The 26345-nt window shown below is 36.3% G+C and overlaps 1 protein-coding gene across 1 annotated transcript in view; it reads left to right on the top strand.

Moving 5' to 3' along the window:
• Positions 1-2774: 2774 nt before the first annotated feature.
• Positions 2775-26345, top strand: part of LOC150091605 (nuclear receptor 2C2-associated protein) — a 46098-nt gene continuing 22527 nt past the window's right edge. The window contains exons 1-2 of the mRNA XM_090369104.1: positions 2775-2873; positions 24081-24171. Coding sequence (XP_090225230.1) covers positions 2836-2873; positions 24081-24171 — 129 coding nt within the window. The 5' untranslated portion in view covers positions 2775-2835. The remainder of the gene's footprint in view (positions 2874-24080; positions 24172-26345) is intronic.

The raw sequence follows: 26345 nt of genomic DNA, 5'->3' as shown, positions 1-26345 counted from the left end.
GTATAAGGCAATGGTCAGGCCACACCTTGAGTACTGTATACAGGTCTGGAGGCATCATTTTAGGAAGGATGTAGAGTAGCTGGAACGAGTACAGAGAAGGGCAACAAGATTGGTGAGAGTAACAAAGGGGTGCGCTTACGAAGAAAGGCTTAAGTTCTGCAAGATGAGTCTAGATTGTTTTGCAATAATATAAATTGAGGAGTAAGAGATTATAAAATCATTAAGAAAATCTGTAAGAGATTATAAGATTATAAAATCGAATACTCCTCATTCAGAAAGAGCGTTTGGTGTAAGTTTTGTTTCGTGATACGCATAGCAAGAAATGAGAAACCGAGTGTTGAAAAAAGAAGTGCTATTATAACTATGCATCAAGGAAGTTTTCTAAGAGACGTATTGGCAAAAAACTAGGTGTTTCATTTAAAGGAGTACAAACTACCATTCGATATTCAAGGAGACCGGCGGTTTAAAGGACAAACCGGGATCAGCACGACTGCGCATAATAATCGAGTGAAAAAGATAAGATCATAGCACTGATTTCTAAACGCAGTCGATGACTTACTGTATATGAAATCCCAGGTGAGTTGAATAGGAACAGTAAAACTTCGTCTTAAATAAGCAGGACTTCATGATCATGTAACAGTCCAAATTCCTTACGAAAACCGCAAAAAAACCAGTCGATTTGGGCTAAGAGCAATGAACAATTGATGGACAAAGAGTGATAAAATCTACTGTGGACGGATGAAGCAAAATTTTTGGATCTAAGCGTAGAGTTTGAGACGATCAACTGGTGGCACGTTGTTTAGTACCTACAGTCAAGCATGGTGATGGTTCCATCATAATCTGAGATTGCTTCTGGTTTTTTTAGAGTGGTGGTATCGTTAGAATTGAAGGAGTTTTAAGGAAATATGGCTGTAAAAACATTCTTGAACGTAATGCCCTTTGGACTTCGACTCTGTGGAAGAAATTTTATATTACAACAAGACAATGATCCGGAGCACACCTATAAGCTGTGCAGGGGCTATTTAGCAACTAAACAACAGGAGGGGGTTTGCAAATTATGGTGTGACCACTACACACCACACCATAATTTGGAAGGGTGTTCATCTTCACAAAATTTATGGGATACCTTGCCGATCTGATGAAGTAATGTAAGTGAAGACACTGTTATAAAATGAATCGCAAGAATGCCACTTTTTTGTAAGGCTATGATAAAATCTCGTGGAGGATATTTTGATGAAAAATCAGAACAGTTGATATTAATGATTTCGATATTTTTTGCTGTAAATTTTTCAATGCCTAAAAAAAAATTCACTTTATAGTGTGTTTTTATATTAAACTTTACATTGTTTTAGCTAATTCCAAAAAAATTAGCGAAAATTGTTGTCATACGCTATGATTTCAAACTGTCAGGTGTGTGTGTGTGTGTGTGTGTGTGTGTGTGTGTGTGTGTGTGTGTGTGTGTGTGTGTGTGTGTGTGTGTGTGTGTGTGTGTGTGTGTGCGCGCGCGCGCGCGCATTGGTGTTATTGCCGTTTTCGAAGTAGTTAGTTAATCAACTGTACAATATTGAGGGACAATCCTTTAAGATAAATTGTTTCCTAGGTCGATTTTGTAACCAGAGATTGTGTTTTTTCTCAAAATTGCTTTTCATGTAAAATTGGATAAAAATTTTTAAGTAATATAATTAGGTTATGACGTTACATGGTGATTTTCCTTAAATTTTCTTTCTAACTAACCGCTTTTATACCACATGGGTTTTTTAAAGTTAGTTTATTTATCCTTATTGACTAAGATAAAGATTGAATAGAGACAGTCCTTCAGCAAGAAACTAACAGCAGTAGAGCGAAGTCAATAAGGCCAATTAAACTAACTTTAAAAAGTCCACGTGGGGTAAGAGTGGTTATTTATAGAGAAAAATTTTGAGGAATTTCATAGTTTGTTATCCACCGTAAATTTATCATCATTTTGTGAGATTTCTAACTGCAGAAATGTAACGGTTCCCCGGTATTAACATTGATTTTCTTTAATATGAATTCTCTTTCGTAAATTTTTCTTTATATATTTTATTTAAATCACAGTTGAAGACAACCAGGTCACTGAAGAAGTGAAATACTGTAAACTGAACATCAATTCTCCCACTTATAGTGTAATTTGAACTTGGCGCACCAGGTTGATGTTCTTGGTGCAAAGGTCCTTAGTGTACATCCTGCATTGTAAGTTAGGTTATTCCGCTAATGCAGTGGCGAGGAACTTTAATGGGCTTTTTTTAACTCCGTGGCTGAGTTAGTCGGTCTCAGGCGTGATTTTTCTCCCCAAGATTTCCCCTCAGAAACTGGGGTTTTTAGTCTAGCAAACAGACAAATTGACATAGAACACACGCAATTAACAGACATAAGACGCAGCACGGCAGATGAATTTAATTATTCGGGTGGCCTAAATATAATGTTTTGGTTTAGTTTTTGGAGTGGTGTATCCAGAAATTTTGTTTGGCTGGAGGGGCTCGTACGTCCACATTGGTAGTTTTTACTGAAGTATTACGTTACAATTGTATAGAAATAATATAAAACAAAATGTTGTTGGGGATTCCCCCTGAACCCCACAGCGGGTGCGCCTATGCTGCAATGTATGATGTATGTTGTAAAATTTGTTTTAAAAATATGATTGCATGAACTTCGGGCCCAAGTAATAATGATGGTATTTTTCATATTTATCGAAAAATGCTCTACGAAGATACATCCTCCAGCGGGAAAAATTGGAAACTACGCTGATGGTAAATTCTCAAACTGCCAGTGCATTTGACTCTACGAGGCTGGTGGTTTGATTGCAGTGTGCATGCAATGCTTCCTTCGATTGTTGATAGTGACTTTAAAGTAAGGTAAAATGAATAGTATTTTTTTAAATGAAATTTTAATTCAGTTTAGCAATCATTGATTGTCTCAGAATATAGAAAGGCGTTAGCAGTGAATCACGTGTAAAGTCAATATGTGATACAGTGTGAATGGGGATAAATGTTCAAATATTGTTATTGTTTTATAATTGTGTTTTAATTTGAATTGTTTTATAAATCGTGTTATGGTTTTCGAATCTGATCATTTTTAATAATTATAATTCGTTTTTTGAATTTGTTTGTTTTATAATGTTTTTTTTTTTTTATAATATGAAAGAAATAATTAAATTGCCCATCGCTGGCAATTAAAACACAAGTATTCAATATAAAAATATTCGGCTGAAATTTACTTATGGATGCACCCTCCAGAGTGCCTCAGTCTCAGGGTGTTTATCTCCCCCTACCCGCTGTTTTTAAATAGGAAAACGAGTTCCCGATTTTAAAACAGGGATATTCATGTGTTGTTGTGGTGGACTCCAGGGTTCCCCCCCCCCATTAGACTCTATTGTACATCTTGTGTTGAAGCTTATGACAAAACTGGCCACTTGTATGTAGTGTGTTGGGTGTGTAAATGTGTTCTGTTGTTATATTGTCGGCCAGTATCTGGCTCTTAGCAGGCGGGAAGTGGAAACACCTGGTCACCACGTCTTACCTCCCATCCCTGCCACATGGAGGCTACCAGGATCTACTATTATCTTGCTGATCCATACCAGGGTAAAACCCCAGCATAGATCAAATTTAGTGAATGAAGGAAAATGAGATACAGTGGAAATAGTATGGGATGAAAGGAAAGTATAGGAAAGCTGAGGATCAGAGGAATCTGCCAAAACAATGGAAGTTATAGAAGAACAAAGATAAAAGACATAGGAGTAAGGGGGAAAATCTACGTCGTTTAGCAGAAATTTTCCTTGAGAAATTCCATCCCGACACAAGAACAGCAGCACTTAAAGGTCTTCTCAGAAAGCTGCAATCATGGAAAATATCATCCAACAACTAGTTCCAGTCAGGATCAGCAAGTTAGTTATCTCCTTGGGCCCATCCTCTTGAGGGAATGAGGAAGGTTGATGTACCACATCAGACCAGAATTAGCAAGGTAATTTCCTCTTTCTGGTCCATCCTTTTGAAGAAAAACAGATTTTAACACAGCGGAAAGGGGGAGGGGGTAATAAACACCCTAACTATCACTACCCATAGCGGGTTAGGCATGTTGATCACTACCTTCTTCCTCTTCTTCTTGCTGCCATTTTGGAGGGTGCACCCATCTCTAAATTTTAACCTTCTTTTGCATTCAAAAATAGGAAGGGTGCATACTTTGCCTGTTTTTCTTCTTGGAGGTTGGTCACGATTTCACTTTATGCATTGCAGTGCTTCCTTTGGCATAATTTTTTGTGTATAATTGTTTTCAGATTTTCTTATCCTTCCTTTCTATTTTCATTGGAGCTAATTTTATTTAAATACTGTTAATCAATTTTGGTATAAAATTTTGATGCTGCTTTCCTGTACAATGTGTATACGTATCTATATACCCTGTAAGATAATATGCTTTAAAAGTTTCTTCAGCTTTTGATTCACCTTACTGTTAGACTGTCTTGTGCACATTTATCTGAATATTCAGGGTTGGTTAGTGTCAACTTATGAGAAATAATTTGTACAGTTTAAATCTTAAAGTTAATTTCATGTCCATGTTACTATAATATTATATTTACTTGATGCTCCTGCCCACCTGGCTACGGTGCCTCCATACGCACAGGAGCAGCAGTGCGTAGCACACGCTTCTTGATTAGACTGGGGTTCGAGCCCATGCCCACCAAATACGGAGGATGCGGAAAGGTGAGCGAATGACCACCGCATATCCCCGGAGCAATATGGCCATAGTTGCTAATGCCCCTTAAAACCAAACAACAAATGTAAATGAATTGTTCAAATTCTTTTTGGTAATTACTTCTCATGTCTTCTTGGTAAACTGAAATATGGCCCACCCTATATATTATTATCTTAGCATATATGTATATCTATATGTGAAGCAAATTTTCTATTAATAATGGTTAATTTGTAATTTATAATTGATCACTGTTCCCTTGCACTCCATGTATATTTTGATATATATGTTTTTCTTAATAAAAGCACTATTTTATAATTTTAAATCATTAAAACTTCAGGGTTTTTTTTTTTTTTTTTTTTGCATTATCTTGGTATCCTTACGAGATAAGTTGGAAATTGCAGCGTCTGGAAATTAGGCACCAGCAAGGAATTCCGATTGATTTGTTTAGGACTGAATGGATTGAGTAAGCTAAACATTGATGGCACCCTCACTCCAGTTATAGATTGGTTATTTGATAGTGTAATACATGTATTACATTTAGGTTTGTGTTAGTTTAGTTTTTTAAAAATGACATAAGAGTTATCTCAATCTTTTATCCATAGGATTACTTCTCTTTGAAACTCTCAAACTCTGACCTTTATTATGCACAGTTTAAAATGATTAAAATTATATACTCTTCATTAAAATGCAATTAAATCTGTTCAATTCTCTAAGTCCATTAATGACCAGACACCCCCAGGATTATAGCTGAAGGCCCCAACCCGATCCCAGAGCTATCCAATTCACCACATAACCTCGAGAGATTAAAGACATTGTGTAAAAATTTTTAAATAAACACCGTTAAATTTATTACAAATATACTAAAATACGATGATAAATATTCTCTAAAAAACTACTTTCCTTCCTTAAGGAACAAAACTTTTCGACATACTGTCGTATAGGAATCAAACTGTTTAATGTGAACTTTCACCATGTTATTTATTACTGAGAGATTACTCGTTAACATGCATGCGTGCAAAGGTCGACGAATCCGAGATGAGAAATGGTCTCCGTATGTTAATTGTGTAGTTTTGATTCTCATTTCTAAGATTTCTGTAATTAAAAGTCTTGTGTAATTGTGCTGTATTTTCAAAACCGTAGCTTAATTAAACAAGAAGACGTGATGCTCGTTTATCGAATGGAATGACAGTTCAGACGCTGTGGCCCTCATTGTCCTAACCGACACAGCACGTTGCTTAAGATGCATGTCCAAAAGGCACCTCGTCAATCCCACATACGAAGAGTCACAGTTACCACATGGAATGTTATATGCTACAATATGTAATTCCATAGCTGAGGAGGAGAGTGCGGAATGCCTTTTCAGCACGGAATGTAGTTTCTGAGTGGGCTTCATTATTATTCTAAAATCAGTGTCCCTGAAAAGAATATTTAGCTGTTTGTACCATTGATAGATATATGGAATCATAATAAAATGTTTTTTCCCAAGCCTATTGTTATTTCCCGTATTATCTAACTTTTCTTTGGCCTGTAACCTAATTTTGTTTATTGTACCTAGTGAATACCCCTGTTTAAAAATCTATGTTTAAAAACCTCTTCAATTTCATAATCTAATACAATCTGAGTCGTCGTATATTTATATGCATTTGTGAATTGATTTAAAATAATGGAAAGTTTATAAGTGAAAGGATGATAACTCGTATAATGTAGGAACATCTTATTGCTGAAATATATTTATATTTCAGCAATAAGACCACTGAAACTAAGCCCCGTGGGTAACCCAAATATTTGTCTGTCAATTTTATCCTGGAAGGCGATATAATTTGCTTGAACTAAAAATTTTACTAAATTAAAAATCTCTGTTTTTGGAAATTTAGTCTTATTTATATTAACTGAATCAGTGTTAAATAGATTCCATATAGTATCTAATAACCATGGATAGATTTGGGGTCAGGTTGGGCCTTCAGCTATGATCCCGGGGGTGGCTGGTTATTCATGGGCTTAGAGAATTGAATGCATTTAATTGTATTTTAATGAAGAGAATATAATTTTAATAATTTTAAACCGTGCAGAATAAAAGGTGGGAACTGGAAAGTTTCAAAGAGAAGTAATCCTGTGGATAAAGGTTGAGGTAACTCTTATGTAACTTTTAAAAATCTGATTTAAGCATTAGCATTAGTAGAGGCATTTGATGCAAGAAAGCAAGCTTACGCAGCATCAGCCAAAAAAAAAAAAAAAAACCCAATCAAATAAATAAAAAATAAAATAACCACTTCCACTTCACCCCTCTGTTCGTTCGAAATACCTGTCCAGCTGAGCCTTAAACTTATTTAGGCTATCAACTTCCACAACAAGGGATGGAAGTCTATTCCACCAACCAACCAACCACCCGCTGGTTAAAGGCAAATTTCCTCACGTCTATCCTACATCTGTCTTTTCTCAATTTGAATTTATGCCCTCTCAGGTGATTATTCTGAGCAAGAGGAAGAATCCCATCAGCATTGAGCATGCTCAAACCATTCAAGGCTTTATACACCTCTATCAGATCACCTCGCTGGTGCCTAGTCTCCAGACATTGTAATTTGCAAAACCTAAGCCTTTCTTCGTAAGAGCACCCCTTTGTTCCATTCACTAATCTTGTTGCCCTTCTCTGTACTCGTTTCAGCATCTCTACATCCTTCTTGAAATGAGGCCTCCAGACCTGTATACAGTACTCTAGGTGTGGTCTGACCATTGCCTTATACAATGGAATAATCACCTTAACCCTGCTAGAAAAATTCCTATATATCATCGACAATACACCATGAGCTACTCTTGCAGCTTGTCTGCACTGCTCAGAAAACTTCATATCTGCCTGCACAACCACCCCCAGGTCCCTTTCATTCTCTACCACTGTCAGTGTAGTACCACAGAGTTGATACGTTGCTCTGGGGTTGCTGTTTCCCATATGTAGTACTTTACATTTGTCAATGTTAAACTTCATTTGCCACCTCTCAGCCCATCTGCTCAACCTTTCCAGATCCTGTTGCAGTAGCATAGTGTCAGTAGTGTCCTTGACAACCCTGCCAACCTTTGTATCGTCTGCAAACTTGGACATTAAGCTTGATATACCATCATCAATATCATTTATAAATACAGAAAACAATAATGGACCCAATACTGAACCCTGAGGGACTCCACTAATAACATTAGTTCACGATGAGCAGTGTCCATTGATTACTACTCTGTCTTCTCCCCCTCAACCACCCCTTTATCCATAGCAGCAATTTGCCTCCAATGCCACACTGCTCCAATTTGTGCAGCAGTCTTCCATGTGCAACAGTATCAAAAGCCTTTCTAAGATCCAAGTATATAACATCAAAGTTATTCCCTGCATCCAGTTCCTTTGTGACTGCATCATAGTATCCAATCAAATTGGTCAGGCAAGACTTCCCCTTAACAAAACCATGCTGTGTCTGAGCTATAACTGAAGTCTTGTCTAGATGATCCTGCAGTGCTTCTTTAACCAGTGCCTCCATTAATTTTCCAGGAACAGAAGTTAAACTAACAGGTCTATAATTACTTGTGTCGCCCTTTGATCCTCCTTTGTGAATTGGGGTCACATTTGCACATCTCCAGTCCATGGGTACTTCCCCTGAGTCCAAGGAAGCTCTCATAATTATGGCTAAAGGTTTGCTTACTTCCTTTACTGCCTCCTTTAATATAACTGGATAGATCCCATCCATCCCAGGTGCCTTTCTTGTGTTTATCTTCAACAATTTCTCCTCCACTTTACTCTCAGTTATTACAAGATTCTCTAGCTTACTGCCAGAGTTGAATACACCTCTGGCATTCCCCTCGCTGAATAACTCCTCATGTGTGAATGTCGATGCAAAATATTCATTCTGTTCGTTAGCTACTTGAGCAGGATCATCAACAGTTGACCCATCGATATCAAGTGGACCAATGTGATTCATCCCCTTCCTGCTAGAGTTTACATAAATAAAGAACTCTTTGCTGTTTTCTTTGCATCCCTTGCCAAAGATTTCTCGTAATCTGCCTTCGCCTGCCTAACGTCCTTTGTAACTTGGTTACAGATCAACTTGTATTTATCATAGGCTTCTGTGTCATGTGTTAATTTGTATGTATCCCATGCATTTTTCTTCTCTGCCATATGTCTCATTAGTTCATCTGACATCCACTTAGGCCTAAACCTTGAACAATATTTCTTAGTTGGTATGTAGTAGCTTCCAAGATAAGTTCTTTGAATGCTTCCCATTTTGAATTTGCTGTTGGTAACATCATCAGTTGGTCCCACTGTATAGAATTTAAATACTGTCTCAGTCCATTGTAGTCGCCTTTAGGAAAGCAATAACCCTTCCCTTTACCCCTAATGGTAGTTACCTCTTTGAGTCAATCCCACTTCAGCACACTGTGATCACTGCCACCTAGTGGTTCATTTACCTGCAGATTCTTAATGCATGAAGAATCACTACTGATAATCAAATCAAGAGTATTACTCCCTCTAGTTGGCTCCTGAACATGCTGATGTAGAAAACAATCATCCAGTAAGTCCACAAAAGCCTTGCTAGTGTGTGAGTGACCAGCCCCCAAATTCCAGTCAATATCTGGGAAATTAAAATCCCCCATTAAAAGACTCTTTGATTTGCAGGCCAACTATTTCCCCGTACAGTTTCTAATTATACTCATCAGAATCATTAGGCCTATAGCACACTCCTACTCTCAATTTTGATCTCCCAATGCTTATGTCACACCAAACTGACTCGACACTGCACTGTCCAGCAATGTCGACTGGCTTCACTTCCTTGGACTTTATGTATTTCTTAACTAATAGCATAACCCCTCCTCCCTTCCTACCCTGTCTATCCTTTCTGTAGACATTGTACTCCCCAAATTCCAGTTCTGCATTCCTTATATCTGTGTGACACCCCGTCTCTGATATCCCCACAATATCTGCCTTTGATGTTTTGAGCAATACCTCAAATTCATCAAATTTATTTACTAAACTCCTAGCATTGGTGTACATGCAAGTATACATGCACCTATTTCTATTCTTAGCTACCCTAACACAACCTATGTGTTTATTTGTACCCCAATGATTCCCAGCAGTCTCTGAAATATCCTGCATCTTATTTTCCAGGCTGCGGCTCATTCCAGTAGAAGCAGTGCAAGAATCACTTTCACCTCTGCCAGTGGCTACTGTTAATCTATTAGTCCTTGTATCCCCCCAATCTACCTAACACTGCCTCGATAGCATCAGCAAACATTCTTGCACCCTTTCTATTTAAGTGTATCCCATCCCTGTAGAAGCAGTCTCTCCTGTTAACAAGTACAGACCAGGCTGAAAAAAATTCTATCCCTTGAGCCTTGCACAATCCTTCCAGGGCCGAATTCATTGACAGGGCTCTCGTCATATACTCCCTCCTATCGTGTCTGGGCAGAATTGCAGACACTTTCAAATTCGACCCTAATTCACGGCTTTTTTTTTTCAACAGTGACCTGTACTTGTTAAGTAATTCCGCCAGTCTCCTACTCTGAATATCATTAGTGCCAACGTGTACAACTATATCACCTTTTGTGCCCTGAAAAGATGATATCCACTCTACGTCATCAACCTTTGCCCCTGGCAGACATACCCTGGTCCTGTTCCACCTATCCTTTTTACAAAGCATGTTTCCCGTTTCCCCGACAATAGAGTCACCAACAACTACTAGTTCCTTTGGGACCAGCGCATTCTGCCTTGGGGGCTGCCGCTGTGTTGCGTGATGACCAAGTGCAAGCGCTGGCATTGATGTGGGCAGCTGAGAGCTTGATGGGCCCCCCTCACTTTTAGGATAAATTTTTAGGATATAACATAGGATATATTGAGCCTTAGTTGCTCTTGGTTTTAGTGTAATTAGCTGTTTTGAGCTATGACTTCTCTCTAAATTAAATTTAAACAGAAATCGTGGCTCAATGTCTTATGTGAGATTTTAACTTTTCAGATTTAGGAGCTACTAGGCTTTTCATACCAACTAAGAAATTTTGTTAAAGGCTTAGGCCTAAATGAATGTCTCATATGAACTGATGAGACTTGTGGCAGAGAAGAAAAATGCATGGAGTGCATATAAAATATCAGGTGATACAGAAGCTTATAGTAGATATAAACTAGTCTATAATCAAGTCACAAAGGAGGTTAGGCAAGTTAAGGCAGATTACTAGAAGTCTCTGGCAAAAAACATTAGTAATGACTTCATTACTTATGTTAACAGTAGAAGAAAGGGGTTGAATTGCATCAGTCCACTTGATGGTTTAACTGTTGATGATCCTGCTTAGGTTGCTGAGAAACTGAATAGATTTTTGCATCTATATTCACACATTAAGAATTGTTTAGTGAGGGGGGCTAAGTGATATTGTGTTAACTGAGAGAAAAGTGGAAGAGAAACTGTTGAAGCTAAAAACATACAAAAGGCACCTGGGGTGGATGGGATCTATCCAATTATATTAAGGGAGGAAGCAAAGGAGGTAAGAAAACCCTTAGCCATACTTATGAGAGTATCTTTGCTTTCAGGGGTAGCCCAAATGGACTGGAGATGTTTGAATGTATCCCCAATTCATAGGGGGGAATAAAAAGGTGACATGAGTAATTACAGACCTTTAGCTTAACTTCTGTTTCAGGGAAAGTAATGGAGTGGCTGGTTAAAGAAGTAATGGCAGGAGTATCTAGACAGGAATGCAGTTATACTGTGGCCACAGCATGGATTTTTTCAAGGGATGTTCTTTTCTTAGCAATCTTATTGGACACTAAGATGCAGTAACAAGTAACTGGATGCAAAAAAGAATTTTGATATCATATACTTGGATTTCAGGAAAACATTCGATACTGTTACACATAAAAGACAGCTGGAGAAGTTTGGCATTAAGGGCACGTGTGGATTGAGTGGTAGAAGACAGAGTGGTTATCAGTGGACACTACTCTTTGTGAACTGATGTTATTAGGGAGTCCTATGGGTTAAGTGCTGGGTCCATTGTTGATTTTTGTATTTATTAATGACATGATGAAGGTATATCAGGCTTAATGTCTAAGTTTGCAGATGATAACAAGTTTGGTAGGGTGGTTAATAACAGTTATCAAGCTACTGCAACAAGATTTAGAAAAGTAGGCAGATGGGTTGAGAAATGGTAGTTCAAGTTTAACATTGGCAAATGCAAAATACTGCATATGGGTAGCAGTAATCCCAGATTAATGTACTACACTCAATATAGTGGAAAATGAAAAAGATTGAGTTCTGTCAGAAAAATACCTTTTGTAGTCAGATATGAAATTCTCTGAGCAGTGTAGACAGGCTGCCAGGACAGCTCATGGGGTTAATCACTGATATACAGGAACTCTGCTAGCAGGGATATGAAGGTAATTATCCCATTGTACAAGGAGATGGTTAGGCTCCATCTTGAGTACTGTATATAGGTCTGGAGGCCTCATTTTACGAAGGATGTAGATCAGCTTGAAATGGGTGTAGAGGACTATGAGATTGGCAAAGAAAACAAAAGGGTGGTCAAGAAAGGCTTCAGTTCTGCAATTTACAGCATCTGGAGATTAGGCACTGGCAAAGTAATCTGATCGAGGCATTTAAAACTTTGAATGGATTGAGCAAGCTCAGTGCTAATGGCATGCTTCTCTTGCTCAGGTTACACACATGAGGGGGACATAAATTCAAATTGAGGAAGGATGATTGCAGGATAGATGTGCTGAAATTATTTGCCTCCATTCAATGGGTGGTTGATTGTTGGAACAAACTTCCATTTGTTGTTGTGGAAGAATGGTTTAAATTAATTCAGGAAAGAACTTGACAAATTATTGAGGGGATAGACAAGTGATGTAATGTCGGAAGGTTTTTTTGTTTTCTTCTTTTTTTTTTGCTTGATGCTGTATAAGTTTTCTTTCTTGCATATTTTGCCACTACTAATACTATTTGATATTTTTAAATCATTAAAACTTTGGAGAGCTTTTGGGGGGTTTTTTTTTTCTTTCTTTTTTTTGCATTATCTTGGTATTCTTACTAAGAAAGTTGAAAATTTATTGTCTGGAAAAATTGGGCATCTAAGCTAGAGCAAGGCTCTAATTTGTTCCAGCAATCAACTACCCACTGGTTAAAGGCAAATTTTTGTACATCTATTCTACACTGTCTGCACTGCTCAGAAAACTTCAAATCTGACTGATATTCCAAGCAAAGTCATTGTACTTTATTGCATGCAGGATCTTAAACATATTTTCATACGTTTCCTTCAAGCTAACAGCATGATGTAGAAGAACTGATGGGAATGCTATTCCATTTGTGCAGCAGAATTGCTTTTAAGCGTAATATTAGTGGCATCAATTAATCTTGTTTGAACAATTTGACTGGATACTACGATGTGGTCACAAAGAAACTGGATGCAGAAAATTATTTTGATATCATATATTTGGATTTCAGGAAAGCCTTTGATACTGTTGCACATAAGACTGCTGTATAAATTGGAGCAGTGTTGCATTGAGGATAAGTTGCTGCTGTGTTTAAACAGATCGTTTAGTGGGAGAAGATAGAATGGTAATCAATGGACACTGCCCTTTGTGGACTAATGGGGTTCTCCAGAGTTCAGCGTTTGGCCCACTGTAGTTTTTTATATTTTTCAGTCATATTGATGAAGGCATATCTGGCATAATATCCAAGTTTTCAGATGATACAAAGGTTGGCAGGGTGGATTGCAGTATCATTATAGGAATGATACTGCAACATGATCTTGATAAGTAAGGCAGAAGGGCTGAGAAATGGCAATTGAATTTTAACATTAACAAATGCAAAGTACTGCATTCCTGAGCTGGATATCATCATGCTTTTGTTGGTGATTCCCTTCTACCCCCCCCCCCCTCTCTCAGGGTAACTCAGAAATTTATTTTAGCTGGTGCAGCATAAGCCTTGTGCTTCCTTGCACTATATGGCTAGTAATAATAATAATAATTTGGGTAGCAGTTAACCCCAGAGTAACCTACCAACTCTGTGGTATTACACTCACAATAGTGGAAAATGAAAAAAGATCTGGGGATAATTGTGCAGTCATATGTGAAGTTCTCTCAGCAGTGCAGACAGGCTTACATGACAACTCATGGGGTTTTTGTCAATGATATACAGGAATTTTGCTGGCAGGGTTAATGAGATGATTATATCATTGTATAAGGTAATGGTCTGGCTACATGTTAAGTACTGCATATAAGTCTGGAGCCCTCATTTTAGGAATGATGTAGAGTTCCTGCAGTGAGTACATAGAAGGGCAACAAGATTTGTGAGGGGGAACAATGGGGTGCCCTTACCAAGAAAAGCTTCAGTTCTGCAAATTTCAGCATCTGGAGACTAGGCACCTGCAAGGTTGATCTGACTGAAATGTTTAAGGCTTTGAATGGATTGAGCATGCCCAATGCTGATGGGATTCTGCCTCTTGTAGACTGCACACGAGGGGGCATAAATTCAAATTGAGGAAGGATGGCTGCAGAATATATGTGCGGAAGTTTGCATTAACCAATGGGTGGTTGATTGATGGAACAAAATTCCATCTGTTGTTGTGGAAGTAGATAGCTTGTTTAAATTAAAGGAAGAACTAGACCAACTATTGGAGGGAATGGATAGGTGAAATGTTAAGTGTTTTTTTTTTTTTTTTTGTTGTTGTTGCTGATGCTGTATAATCTTGCTTTCTTTCATCATTTGCCAATACTCATGCTAAAAATCTGTTGAATTTGACATTTCAGCAGTCTGCAACACAAAGTTCCAAAAATCCTAATGCTGTATTCATCATTGCTTTCTTTATCACCTGATTTTGGGAGATTTAGTATTGGAAAATTTTTGTTATGTTAAACAAGTCTTATTGCAGATGATATTTGATGTTCTGCTTGCCTGTTCTGGACATCTGATATTTTTGTTACGCAGAAATAGCAACCATCAGTGTGGTTGCACAGTTCTTATCACAGGCACAGCAGGAGGCATAATTTTAATTTTCCCAATTAGCCACACCCTCAGATTTATGGTTGCTTACATATGTAGAGCCCAAGTTTTGGCCTGATCACCAATCTTGCAATCAAAGTACAAATAATGTGCACATTTAGTAATACTATAAATTTTTTTCATCTTTAGTTTTTGTTTTAAGCCATCTACACATAGCAGAAATTACCTTCCTAAACATTACTGTTATCTGTAAGTACATGCAAAAAATATTTGCAGGTAATCCAACAGATCAGTGTCATATATAACTTCCTAAATTGTAGTACATATGTAACATGTGTTGTGAATAAACACTAAAACCTGTATATGTATAAATTGCAACATGATTGCAAGATTTTAAGAATTTTCTTAAATCTACGTATAAAAATCAACTGCAAACTGTTTATATATTAATGGAGATAAAATGATGTTAGCCAGTCTTATTATTAAGACAGTTTTCATCAGATATGATTATATTAGAAATTTGTTAATAAATTAGCAGTTGGCTTAATTTTCTGTTACAGAGGTGAGCTTTAGGAAGTTAAGACAGTTAAGCACTATTTTATTAATACAAATATTTTATATTTGTATACTTCTATCTGTCCAGTGAAATTTTTTGAAAACTTTTATGAGTAAAAAGTGTTTTTATTTGATATGGGAACCAGTATTCTCTCAGTCTCTCTCTCTCTCCACTTGTCAATATCTGGATTATTTAATTACCAAATTGTTTAGCATTTTTCCAGTTCACATATTGTGTCAGTGAGGGCTTCATGGTAGAATATTGCTTCTCCACCTCCTACACAAACCACTTTAGTTCAGTAAATGCATTGCCTTCTGCTTCTCTCTCTCTGTTTTTCTATTACTCTATGAAATTTCTGTGACACATTTTATTTAATGATTCTCCATAAAGAATTATCATATGATGATAGATCAATATTTCTGGGAAGCCATTCCAATAGTAAGTCCAGTAAGGTGTCCGAGCAACACTATCTCTATGTGCTGGAAAAGCTCATCTGAGTAAATACATCCTGATATTGTATAATGGGCAGTGCCAGTTTGGTTTCAGTGAAATCTTACTAAGAGGATTTAAGTGTTTCAGTTGTAGCAGTAATCTGTCTCCGAACATGGCCAGATAAGAGTGCTGATTCACAGCACCTTCAAAGAAGTATGGTCCAAAATTGTGTTTAGTTGACATCACTTCCCAAATCATTACACTTTCTGAACTGTATTCCAAGAAATTAGTTGTAAAATACACAATTACGATGGATTTCCATGAGTTTTTAAATTTTTTTATTTTTTTATTTTAATGCTAGCGATGGGTGTTAAGCCAATTACCAATAACCAAAACTGTTAATCTTAAATTATATTCTCTCATGATTATTACTCGTGATTATGTAAAATTGATGCTTTGCACTAATTATCAGGTAATTGTACTTGTACTTGATTCATGTGGTTGAGGGATTTTGTATAAAAATTGCACCTTCAAGGTGTCTATTTCCATTGATACAAAAGGTAGGATCAAAATGCTCCAGAAATGAATTTTTATTTAAACAAATATAATATTTACAGATAATTACACATTGAATTTTTTGCAGTGAGGACCTTGGCACATTTTTTCCCCCATCCCCAGTTCATTTTTCCCATTTAATTTAATTACAATTAATTTTTTAAAAAAAAGCTTCTTTGAAGTCTCTTTTGGAAAGTTCTTTGATTGTATTTATAGGATTTATTTATAGGAGCTGCCATAATTTCTGTTTTACTGAAAAACTGTTGTCCCTTTTAATGAATTTTTTTAGTTTGAAAAAAATAAATAAATAAAATAAAAATAAAAATGACATGGCTAAAAGTCTGTTCTAATGTGGCATTTGAAATTATGTTGTGAATTGCAGGAGCATTATCATGGAGTAATTTACATTGTATTTACTTTTTCCCCCTGCCCACAGATAGTCTCTTCCTCCTGACTGCATAATTTTATCTTTAGACTTGCAGTCTGATTTTTTTTGTTGGGGTTGGGGAGGATTGACGTTTCGCTATTTCCTGTAAAATTGTGGATCTAAATCACAAATTTCAACCAGCTCTTTTGAAAGTTCTATTTATGTTTAACCCTTTGCCTGTCCCGTGCATCACGTGATACACGTATTTTCTGTATGCTTGTGCATCGCATGTGATATACACTTACTGGAGTTTTAAATACGATAAATTTTCGATGAACGTCTGAAACTTACTCAGTTTTTCGATCTAAACGTGTTATAGTTTGTCTTCCAACTCAGTATGCATCACATCTGATTCACAAGAATCAGATGTGATGCACACTGAGAATTACAAGAATACATATTATTTCAGATAATTTACAAGAATGTGAATTATCTGAAATAATATGGTAGGGTTACTAAATATATAAAAAATGCACAAATATAAATAAAGTAGCTTTTATTTTTCATTCTCAATACACTACATAATATTATTTATGGTATTCATTGAAACAAGGTAGGTAAAATGGTTTGACACATTCTATTGAGACTTGTTTAGATTTTTTCATTGCTTCCTTGCGATTTTCCTTCGATATGATTTTTGTGTAACAACAATGACACCTTCTCTGAACGAGTTTTCCGTCTTTTCTTATTGGTGTATTTCATAATGTGTGGGCCTTTTTAGTTTATTTATAGAAATTTTTTTGGCCATACCCAGCAGAGACATCGTAACAGCTTTTGAAAATGCTGCTAGCTGGATTGTTTTATTTGAGTAAAACTTGTTATAGATAACCCAACTATTCACTACAGCAATTTCTAAGCATCCAAACAAGACTTTTTGATACCATTTTACACTCTTTCTGGCCGGATTATAATATGAAATCATTTGATCTGAAAGATCAATTCCTCCTTTTATTCTGTTATATTCTTTTATAACTGCTGGTTTTGAAATAGTTTCTCCTTTTCGGTAAGTTGAAATCATATATATATATCTTTCTTGTCTTTATATTTCATAACACGTATTCTGTCGTTATTTACCATTCCTACTACTTCTCCTTTCTCTAATTTCTTTGACTTTACTTCGTTGGGCAGCCCCCTTTTCTATTAGATTTTAAAGTTCCACAATAATCTGTATTTTTGTTCTTCAGGTAAATTGCTAAAGGTATGCTACTGTACCAGTTGTCTGAAACCAAAATTCTGCCTTCATTTAGCAGTGGTTCAGCTAAGGATACGACTACAGGTCAGGAATGATTCCAGGCCTGGTAATAAATCAGAAGTTCCTTGGCCGCAGTAAACTGAAATTCCATATATAACCCGTCATTTCACAGTTTGAATAATTTAATCCCGTATTTATGGGCTTTTCCTGGATTATATTGACGAAACCGAAGTCTGCCTCTGTGGGAAATCATAGTTTCATCAACAGAAATTTCTTCATCGGGGGTATAAACTTCTTGAATTTTTTTTATAAAGAGTTTTATGAAATTGGAAATTTTATATAACCTGTCGCCTGGTACCGCTGCTTGATTGTCTGCGACATGCCAGTTTTTCAAAATCAAGGTAAATCTTATAGCTCATACCAGTTTTGAGCAAACACGGATGATAATATAACTTTCCTTTCTTCCAGTAATCTTCTAGATTTGGATACCTAATAAGGCCTGTGGCAAAAATCACGCCAAGAAATGATCTTATTTCTTCTTCTGTTACATCGGACCATCTTTGCATATGTGATGTACGTTGAAGAGGATATCTTGCTAAATGCTGCTGTGCATACTTATTTGTTTCGATCACCATTAGTTTTATAATTTCCTCGTCAATAAACTGCTCAAAAACATCAATTGGTTGCACAATACCATTGGTTGGAGAAATACGTATTTTCAAACCAGAATTTCCCGTGAAATTAATTCTTGGTGATTCTTGAAAATTGCTTCCCCATGTAGCCATATTTTGTGGATTATTGCGGTTGGGCTGTACATTTTCATCTACAGATGACTCCGAAGAAGAGAAAGAATTGTTTGAGTCGCTTTCTTCATTAGACTGTACATATTCATCTTCACTGCCATTGTCTGAATATTGGCCATCATAAAAAATCTCATCCTCAGAACTACTTTCTTTATTGCTAGTCGGTTGTTTTCTTTTCCCGTAAAACATTGCAAGGTTCATATTTAGAACTTATTACAGCGAGGTAATAACAAACACTGGACCACTTGCATGTGTTCTAACGGTTTGGCGCGAATATAATACAAAGAAGTGGGAGGCGGTGGTTATTCTAACATGCATCATATGTGATGCACAAAGTGCATGGATAATAAATGTTTCTGGGTACGCTCTGTGCATCATATGGGATGCACACATCCTTGCATATCCTTGGTCCGTTACATGTACCCTGACCTACTAGATACATAAAAAATTACTCTAGAGAGCCACGCAACATGATAAAAGTAACTATTTCAAACGAACGTATGGCTTAGTACATGTCCACATATATGCAAAATATATGTGGACAGGCAAAGGGTTAAAGTATCAGAGATGATGGCTTGGTAGCATGGGAGACTATGTCCTCAATTCTTATTTGATGATTGGCTTGAATAAGACTTCTAACATTAACAGGAGACGTGGTTGTCATTTGCTGATGTGCAAGGTCTTTCACATGCATCATCCTCAATGATATCATGTCCATCTCTAAATTGTTTGTACCATGCAGATACCCTGTTTCTTGATGAAGCTTTTTCACAATATGCTTTAACAATCATTTCTGCATTCTCTAAAGATGATTTGTTCAACAAAAAAGCATAACTTTATAGATTTTTGTTCAGAAAGTAACATTTTAAAAAATGATGATAAAAATAATTTATTATCAACAACAATAAAAATAAACTTTTTTTTTGGCACATGAAAACAAAATGCCATCTATAAAAAGATGCTAGACATCTTGCCACTCTTCATCTCAAGCAAAGTTGTTTATCTTTTTGAATAAAAATATGATTGAAACAGTTGAACCTGAGTTAGCCAAAATTTTTAATCAGATGTGAAATTTAAGAATAGAAGTTAAAGCTGTGAGTACTACTGTATAGCTTCATGCTGATCTGAGAAGAAAAAATTGCTGCTGATTTTTATTTTATGGCATTACATATGGTGATTCTTTATTTGAGTCATTCAGATTTTTTTCTATAAACAATAAATAGACATAAGGAATATGAGTACGTCATACATTTATCTGAAATTCAAAAAAAAAATGCTGAAAATGTCCTCCATTCTTACATAGCCACATATGCATAGTGACATGTTCAGTGCAATATGCTGAAGCATAAATGGATATTTTCTTTAGTGGACTTGTAATGTTGTCTTGTAATTTTGAAGGCAGTGGAGAAAGATCTGGTGATTGTTGAGTGTGTGGCAATCAAAGTCCCTTTGACATTATTTATCTGTAAGAACAGATATTTTTGCTAGCATTGGACTGTGGACATGTGGGAGTTAGTAACATTCTGTCAGAAGTGGCTTTTGTTGAGTGTGTGGCAATCAAAGTCCCTTTAAAATTATTTATCTGTAAGAATAGATATTTTTGCGAGCATTGGACTGTGGACATGTGGGAGTTAATAACGTTCTGTCAGAAGTGGCTTTCGCTACATTCTTCATCATCTAGCTGTTCAAGGAATGGCAGTATAGTGCTTAGAGGTTACTGTTTACATAATAAAAAAAAAAAAAAAACCCAATGATTCAGTGGTATGACAGTGCTAGATGATGCCAAATGCAGCAGCTCCTCCTTGCACTATGTACAAATTTCCATATTTTGGCTGTTGACAAATCCAGTTAACCAAAATCAAACCTCAGAAAAGTGCCTTTTCCAAAAAGAAAAACCAATTGCAGTGGACTGCTTTCTTTCCTCTATCAGTTTCTTTAGGCTTATAGCTTAATTTTGCTTTATACATATAAAACTTCACTGGGCAAGTGCTATATCAAAAACCAATTTTCTGGGCATTTTCTAAGGACATGTGGGAGTTAGTAACATTCTGTAAAGCTTCCTTGCAAAGAGGAAGAAAAACATTTCCATGTGTTCAAGATGTTCCATAAAAAAATTACACTTATTGCTACATCCAAGCAGGTTTTCTGTCTCCCTATATTTCTGTACAAACTTCCAAATGCTCTTCTTTCTTGGTACCTTTTGGTGTGAAATTCACATTTAAATTGCTTCTGCTTGAATGAATGTGGCGTCGATTTGAAATAACTCTCCACAGTGAAACAGTGTGGTTCTTTATAATGATATAAACATTAGTTTATATCATTATAGGTATATGCCACAGGCAGAGGGTATAGATGTATCCAGAAGTTTGTGATGCAAGAAAGCAAGCTTATATTGCATGGCGCCTCCGTAGCCAGGTGGGCAGGAGCAGCAGTGCGTAGCACATGCTTCTTGATCAGACCGGGGTTCGAGCCGTGACCACCAAATATGGAGGATGCGGAAAGGTCAGGAAATGACTACCGCATATCCCCGGAGCAATATGGCCTTAGTTGCTAATGCTCCTAAAAACCAAATAACAACTTATATTGCATCAGCAAAAAAAAAAAAAAAAAACTACACTTCACCCATCCGTACCATCCAAGAATTTATCTAGTTCTGTCTTGAATTTATTCAGACCACCTACTTCCAGAACAACAGATGGAAATTTTGTTCCAACAATCAACCATCTGCTGGCTGAAGGCAAACTTCTGCACATCTATCCTGTAACCATCCTTCCTCACTTTGAATTTATGCCCCCTCATGTGTGTAGTCTCAACAAGAGGAAGAATGCCATCAACATTTAACTTACACAACCCATTTAAGGCCTTAAACACCTCCAGATGCTGCAATTTGTAGAACCGAAGCTTTTCTTGGTAAGCGCACCACCCTTTTGTTCCCTTCACCAATCTGGTTGCTCTCCTCTGAACCTGTTTCAGCTGATCTACATCCTTCCTAAAGTGAAGCCTCCAGACCATAGCCTTGTACAAAGGGATAATCACCTCCTTATCCCTGCTAGCAAAGTTTTCTGTATATCATTGACAAAACCTTATGAGCTGTCCTGGCAGTCTGCACTGCTCAGAGAACTTCATATCTGACTGAATTACCCCAGGTCTTCTTTTATTTTCCACTATCCTGAGTTTATTATTACTAAACAGTTGGTATGTTAATTTAGGATTACTGCTACCCATATGTTAAACTTCAGTCGCCATTTCTCAGCCCATCGACCTAATTTTCTTAGATCTTGTTGTGGTAGCCCACCCTGCCAACCTTTTTATCATCTGAAAACTTAGACGTTTAGCTTGATATACCTTCATAAATAACATTAATAAATACAGAAATATAAAAAAACAGTGGGTTCAGCACCGAACCCTGTGGCACTTCATTAATAACATTAGTCTATAATGCGCCTTTGTAGCCTGGTGGGCAGGAGCAGCAGTGCGTAGCACATGCTTCTTGATTAGACCGGGTTCGAGCCCGTAACCACCAAATATGGAAAGGTCAGGGAATGACCACCGCATATTCCCGGAGCAATATGGCCTTAGTTGCTGATGCTCCTAAAAACCAAATAACAACAACAACTAGTCCATAAAGAGCAGTGTCCATTAATAAATACTGTCTTCTTCCATTCAACCATTACTTTATAGCAGTAAACCGTCCTTAATGCCACATTGCTCCAGGTTGTACAGCAGTCTTTTATGTTCATCAGTATTACAAGCCTTCCTGAAATCCAAGTATGTGATATCAGAATTATTTGTTGCATATAGTTTGTTGGTTACTGTATCATAGTATACAATTATATTGGTGAGACATGCATTACTTTTTTAACTAGTGACTTATTTTTCTGGGAGCAGATGTTAGGCTAAAAGGTCTGTAATTACTCATGTCACTTTTTGATCCTCCATTGTAAATTGGGGATACATTTGCACATCTCCAGTCCATAAGGACCACTCCTGAATCCAAGGATGCTCTCATAATTATGGCTAAGGGTTTGCTGCCTCCCTTAATATAATTTGATAATTCCATTCACCCCAGGTGCCTTCCTCCACCCCCAGCTTAAACAATTTCTCTTTTACTTTTCTTTCAGTTATCACAACCATTTGGCTCCCCATTAGTTTGATAAACTTCTGGCATCTTCTTCCTTAAAGAATTCCTAATATGTGAATGTGGAATACTCATTCAGTTTGTCAGCAACCTGAGCAGGGCCATCAACAGTTAACCCATTGACTCATTGTGATTCAACCCCTTTCCTTCTACTGTTAATATAAGCATAGAAGTATTTGCTACTCTTCTTTGCATCCTTTGCTAGAGACTTCTTGTAATCTGCCTTAGCATGCCTAACCTCCTTTGTGACTTCATTACAGACTAATTTATATCTACCATAAGCTTTTGTATCACCTAATAATTTATATGCATCTCACACGTTATTTTTCTGCCACAAGTCTCATCAGTTCATCTGATATCCATTTAGGTGAATCCTTTGAACAGTATTTTTTAGTTATGAAAAGCCTAATACTTCTCTGAATACTTCCCAATTAGAATTTGTTGTTGGTAACATCATCAGCTGGTACCACTGCATAGAATTTCAAAACTGTCTATAAGACCACTGTAGGCACCCTTGCGAAAGCAAAAGACCCTTCCCTTTACCCTTGACAGTACATGTAATTATGTCTTTAATTAAATTCCAAATTGGTACACTGTGATCACTGCCACCCAGTGGGTCTTTTATCTGCAGATTTTTAATGAATGAATGAAGAATTGTTGCTAATAATCAGATCAAGGGTATTGCATCCTCTTGTTGCCTCTCTGACATGCTGTTGTAGAAAACAATCATCTAATAAATCTATAAAAGTCTTGCTAGTCATTGAGCGATGACCACTCCACAAATTCCATATCTGAAAATTAAAAATTTCCCATTATATGACATTCTGATTTGCTGAACCACCCAATTTTTCTGTATAGTTGTTTGCGATATGCATCACTATCATTAGACCTATAGCACAATTCTACTCTCATTTTTGTTTTCCCAGTGCTTATGTCCTACCAAACTGACTCAATGTTGCACTGCTCACCTGTGTCAGCTGGATGTACTGCCTTAAATTTAATATGCTTCTTAACTAAGAGCATCCCCTGTCCCCCATTATATATATAAATTCATTTTGTGGTTATAACGATTATTCGGGATCGCTTGACTAAAGAATCACCTTCTAGATGTGTAAATTTTTATTATTAAAATGTTTTGTTATTTGATATGTGAGTAAAAGTGGAATTGCTTACTTTAGTTGACTGAGGATTGCATTTAATAAAACTTTTTTTTTTTTTATTGTCAGTATTATGGTTTTTGTAAAACTTATATGAGCTCTTATAAGCACAGGTATTTTAATTTAATTATTATTATATATATATTTATTTTTGATATTCTAGAGTAAGCTCTGTACTAAATAGAAATGTGAAAGAATTTGGCAAGAATTTTATGTTTGATGGAAAAGAAGAAACTTGTTGGAATTCTGACCAGGTATAGTGAATCTTTAATTGTATTCAATTTTTGGTGCTATTAATGTAATTTTTAAACCATTGTTCTCCTTTTATAATGTAGAATTTCTTGCATGTATACTTATAGATTGAATAATTAATCCAGCTGTTAATGCTGGGTAATCTGTCTACTGTTAATAATGTATAATATGCTATTTTTTCACCAATAAGAATGTAATCTTTTAACATGCCAGTAAGTCAGTTAATTGTTTTGAGAGTGATCATCTTTGTGTTTAGGATTTTATGCTCTTTGCATAGTAAACAGAATTATAATTCTATTACGTGATTTACCTTAATACAATTTCTAACTGATATTGTGATATGTTCTAATTAAGAGAGAAAGTATTTTAGTGCATTGATGCTTTAAAGATGATTATACACCTTCACATATAAAGGAAAAACTAGTCGTGAAAAATCAAATCCTTTTCTAAGTTGCAAAGAAAAATTCATTCACATTTCTTTCATCTAATTTGAATTTAAAATCAGTTTTGTATTTATTTAATATAATACAGTGAAACTTCCCTTTAACGGACAGCCATGGGAAACGAAAATGTGTCCGTTAGAGAGAAGTGTCCGCTAACAAGAAGTCTGAGGGATAAAAAAAAAAAAGAAAGAAAGAAAAATCGTTAAACATTTAATGTAAAATTAAATTAAAATATATACAGATTTTGAACAATATTTTTGTAAATAATATACAATTACATACATAAGAGATAAAGCAAAATCGTTAAACATTTAATGTAAAATTAAATTAAATTTTTTACAGATTTTGCACAATATTTTTGTAAATAATATACATACAATTGTGCTATGCATATTATGACTTTATCCTAAGAAAAATACATACAGTAATCACTTATTTTCTTCTGCACCTTCTTCCGGCTGATAATTTTATTTTCAACATTTGTTTGGAGTGAAGAAACCATCGAAAGTCCTTCAGTATCTTCTTCAGCGGCGAAAAACATTTTTAAACGATTGATTTGTATGAGCGCTTCTTCTATTTTCATCGGTGGTTCATCTTTAATATGTTCTTTGACAGAATGACCTCCTTCCATTTCTTCATCCTCATGAGGAACTTCTTGAAAAATGTCGATGATAATGTCGTTGATATCTATAGCACCATCTTCTGTAGTGAGGTTCGAGTCTATATCTTTGTAGCCAGGGTCACTTGTAGCTGAAGTATCGTACATTATCAATAGATGTTGAAGTTCTTGTTCTTCTTGGTGCTCCACATTGCTGTAAACAACTTCAATTTTTGCGTTTGAGAAGCCAGACTTTACAAAACAGTTCACGAGAGTTTGTTTTCTAATTGCGTTTACTGAAGAGGAAATCCATTGAATTGCATCTAGGATGCTGATTTTCTTTGCAAGGTCACTCGCACATGTTACATCGTTCATGTTTGCAATGAGATGTCTTAAAACACATAGTGAAGTTTAAAATTTTTTATTATCCCTTGATCCAAGGGCTGATACTCTGCAGATGTGTTTGGTGGCAGAAAAACGATTTGAATGATACAATTCAATGTGCGGGTGAGATGCAGCATTATCCATGAAAAGAATAATTTTTCTGTTTTGACGAATCATGTTTTGGTTAAAGTGACTTATCCATTTGCTCATAATATCTCGTGTCATCCACGCTTTTTTATTAGACTTCCAGTCAACATTCAAAAGATTCAACTTTATGCCCTTGAAACAACGAGGATTTTATGGTTTTCCTATAACACGAGGTTGTTCAAAGTCTCCCAGCATATTTGTACACAATAGTACAGTCAAGTGTTCCTTAGAAATTTCGCCCTGGCACGAAAAGTGGCACTTTTCGTTTTTTTAGACTCATTGTTTTTTCAGGAAGAGCTTTAAAAAACAACCCAACCCTGTTTCGTCACAGTTTTAAATATCCTTAGCTTCAAAATCACGACATAAATCTTCCAATTTGATGGTCCACTCTGTTACAACCCCAGTATCAACAGATCCACCTTCACCACTTACGGTTTTCCAAGAAATTTTATGCCGAGTGTTGAACTTGTCTAGCCATCCCACAGAAGCTTTGAACTCATTTACTCCCATAGATTTCGCAACCTCCAAAGCCTTTTCCCTAATAATAGGCCCATTAATGGGAATTTTTTAGCACGTGCGTGACAAAACCACTCATGTGTAGCAT

This window comes from Mastigoproctus giganteus, chromosome 1 (genome assembly GCF_048544385.1).
Source record: "Mastigoproctus giganteus isolate SK-2022 chromosome 1, ASM4854438v1, whole genome shotgun sequence".
Taxonomy (NCBI): Eukaryota; Metazoa; Arthropoda; class Arachnida; order Uropygi; family Thelyphonidae; genus Mastigoproctus; species Mastigoproctus giganteus.
The sequence above is the reverse complement of the archived record's forward strand: the minus strand, read 5'-3'. Positions and strand labels throughout refer to the sequence as shown.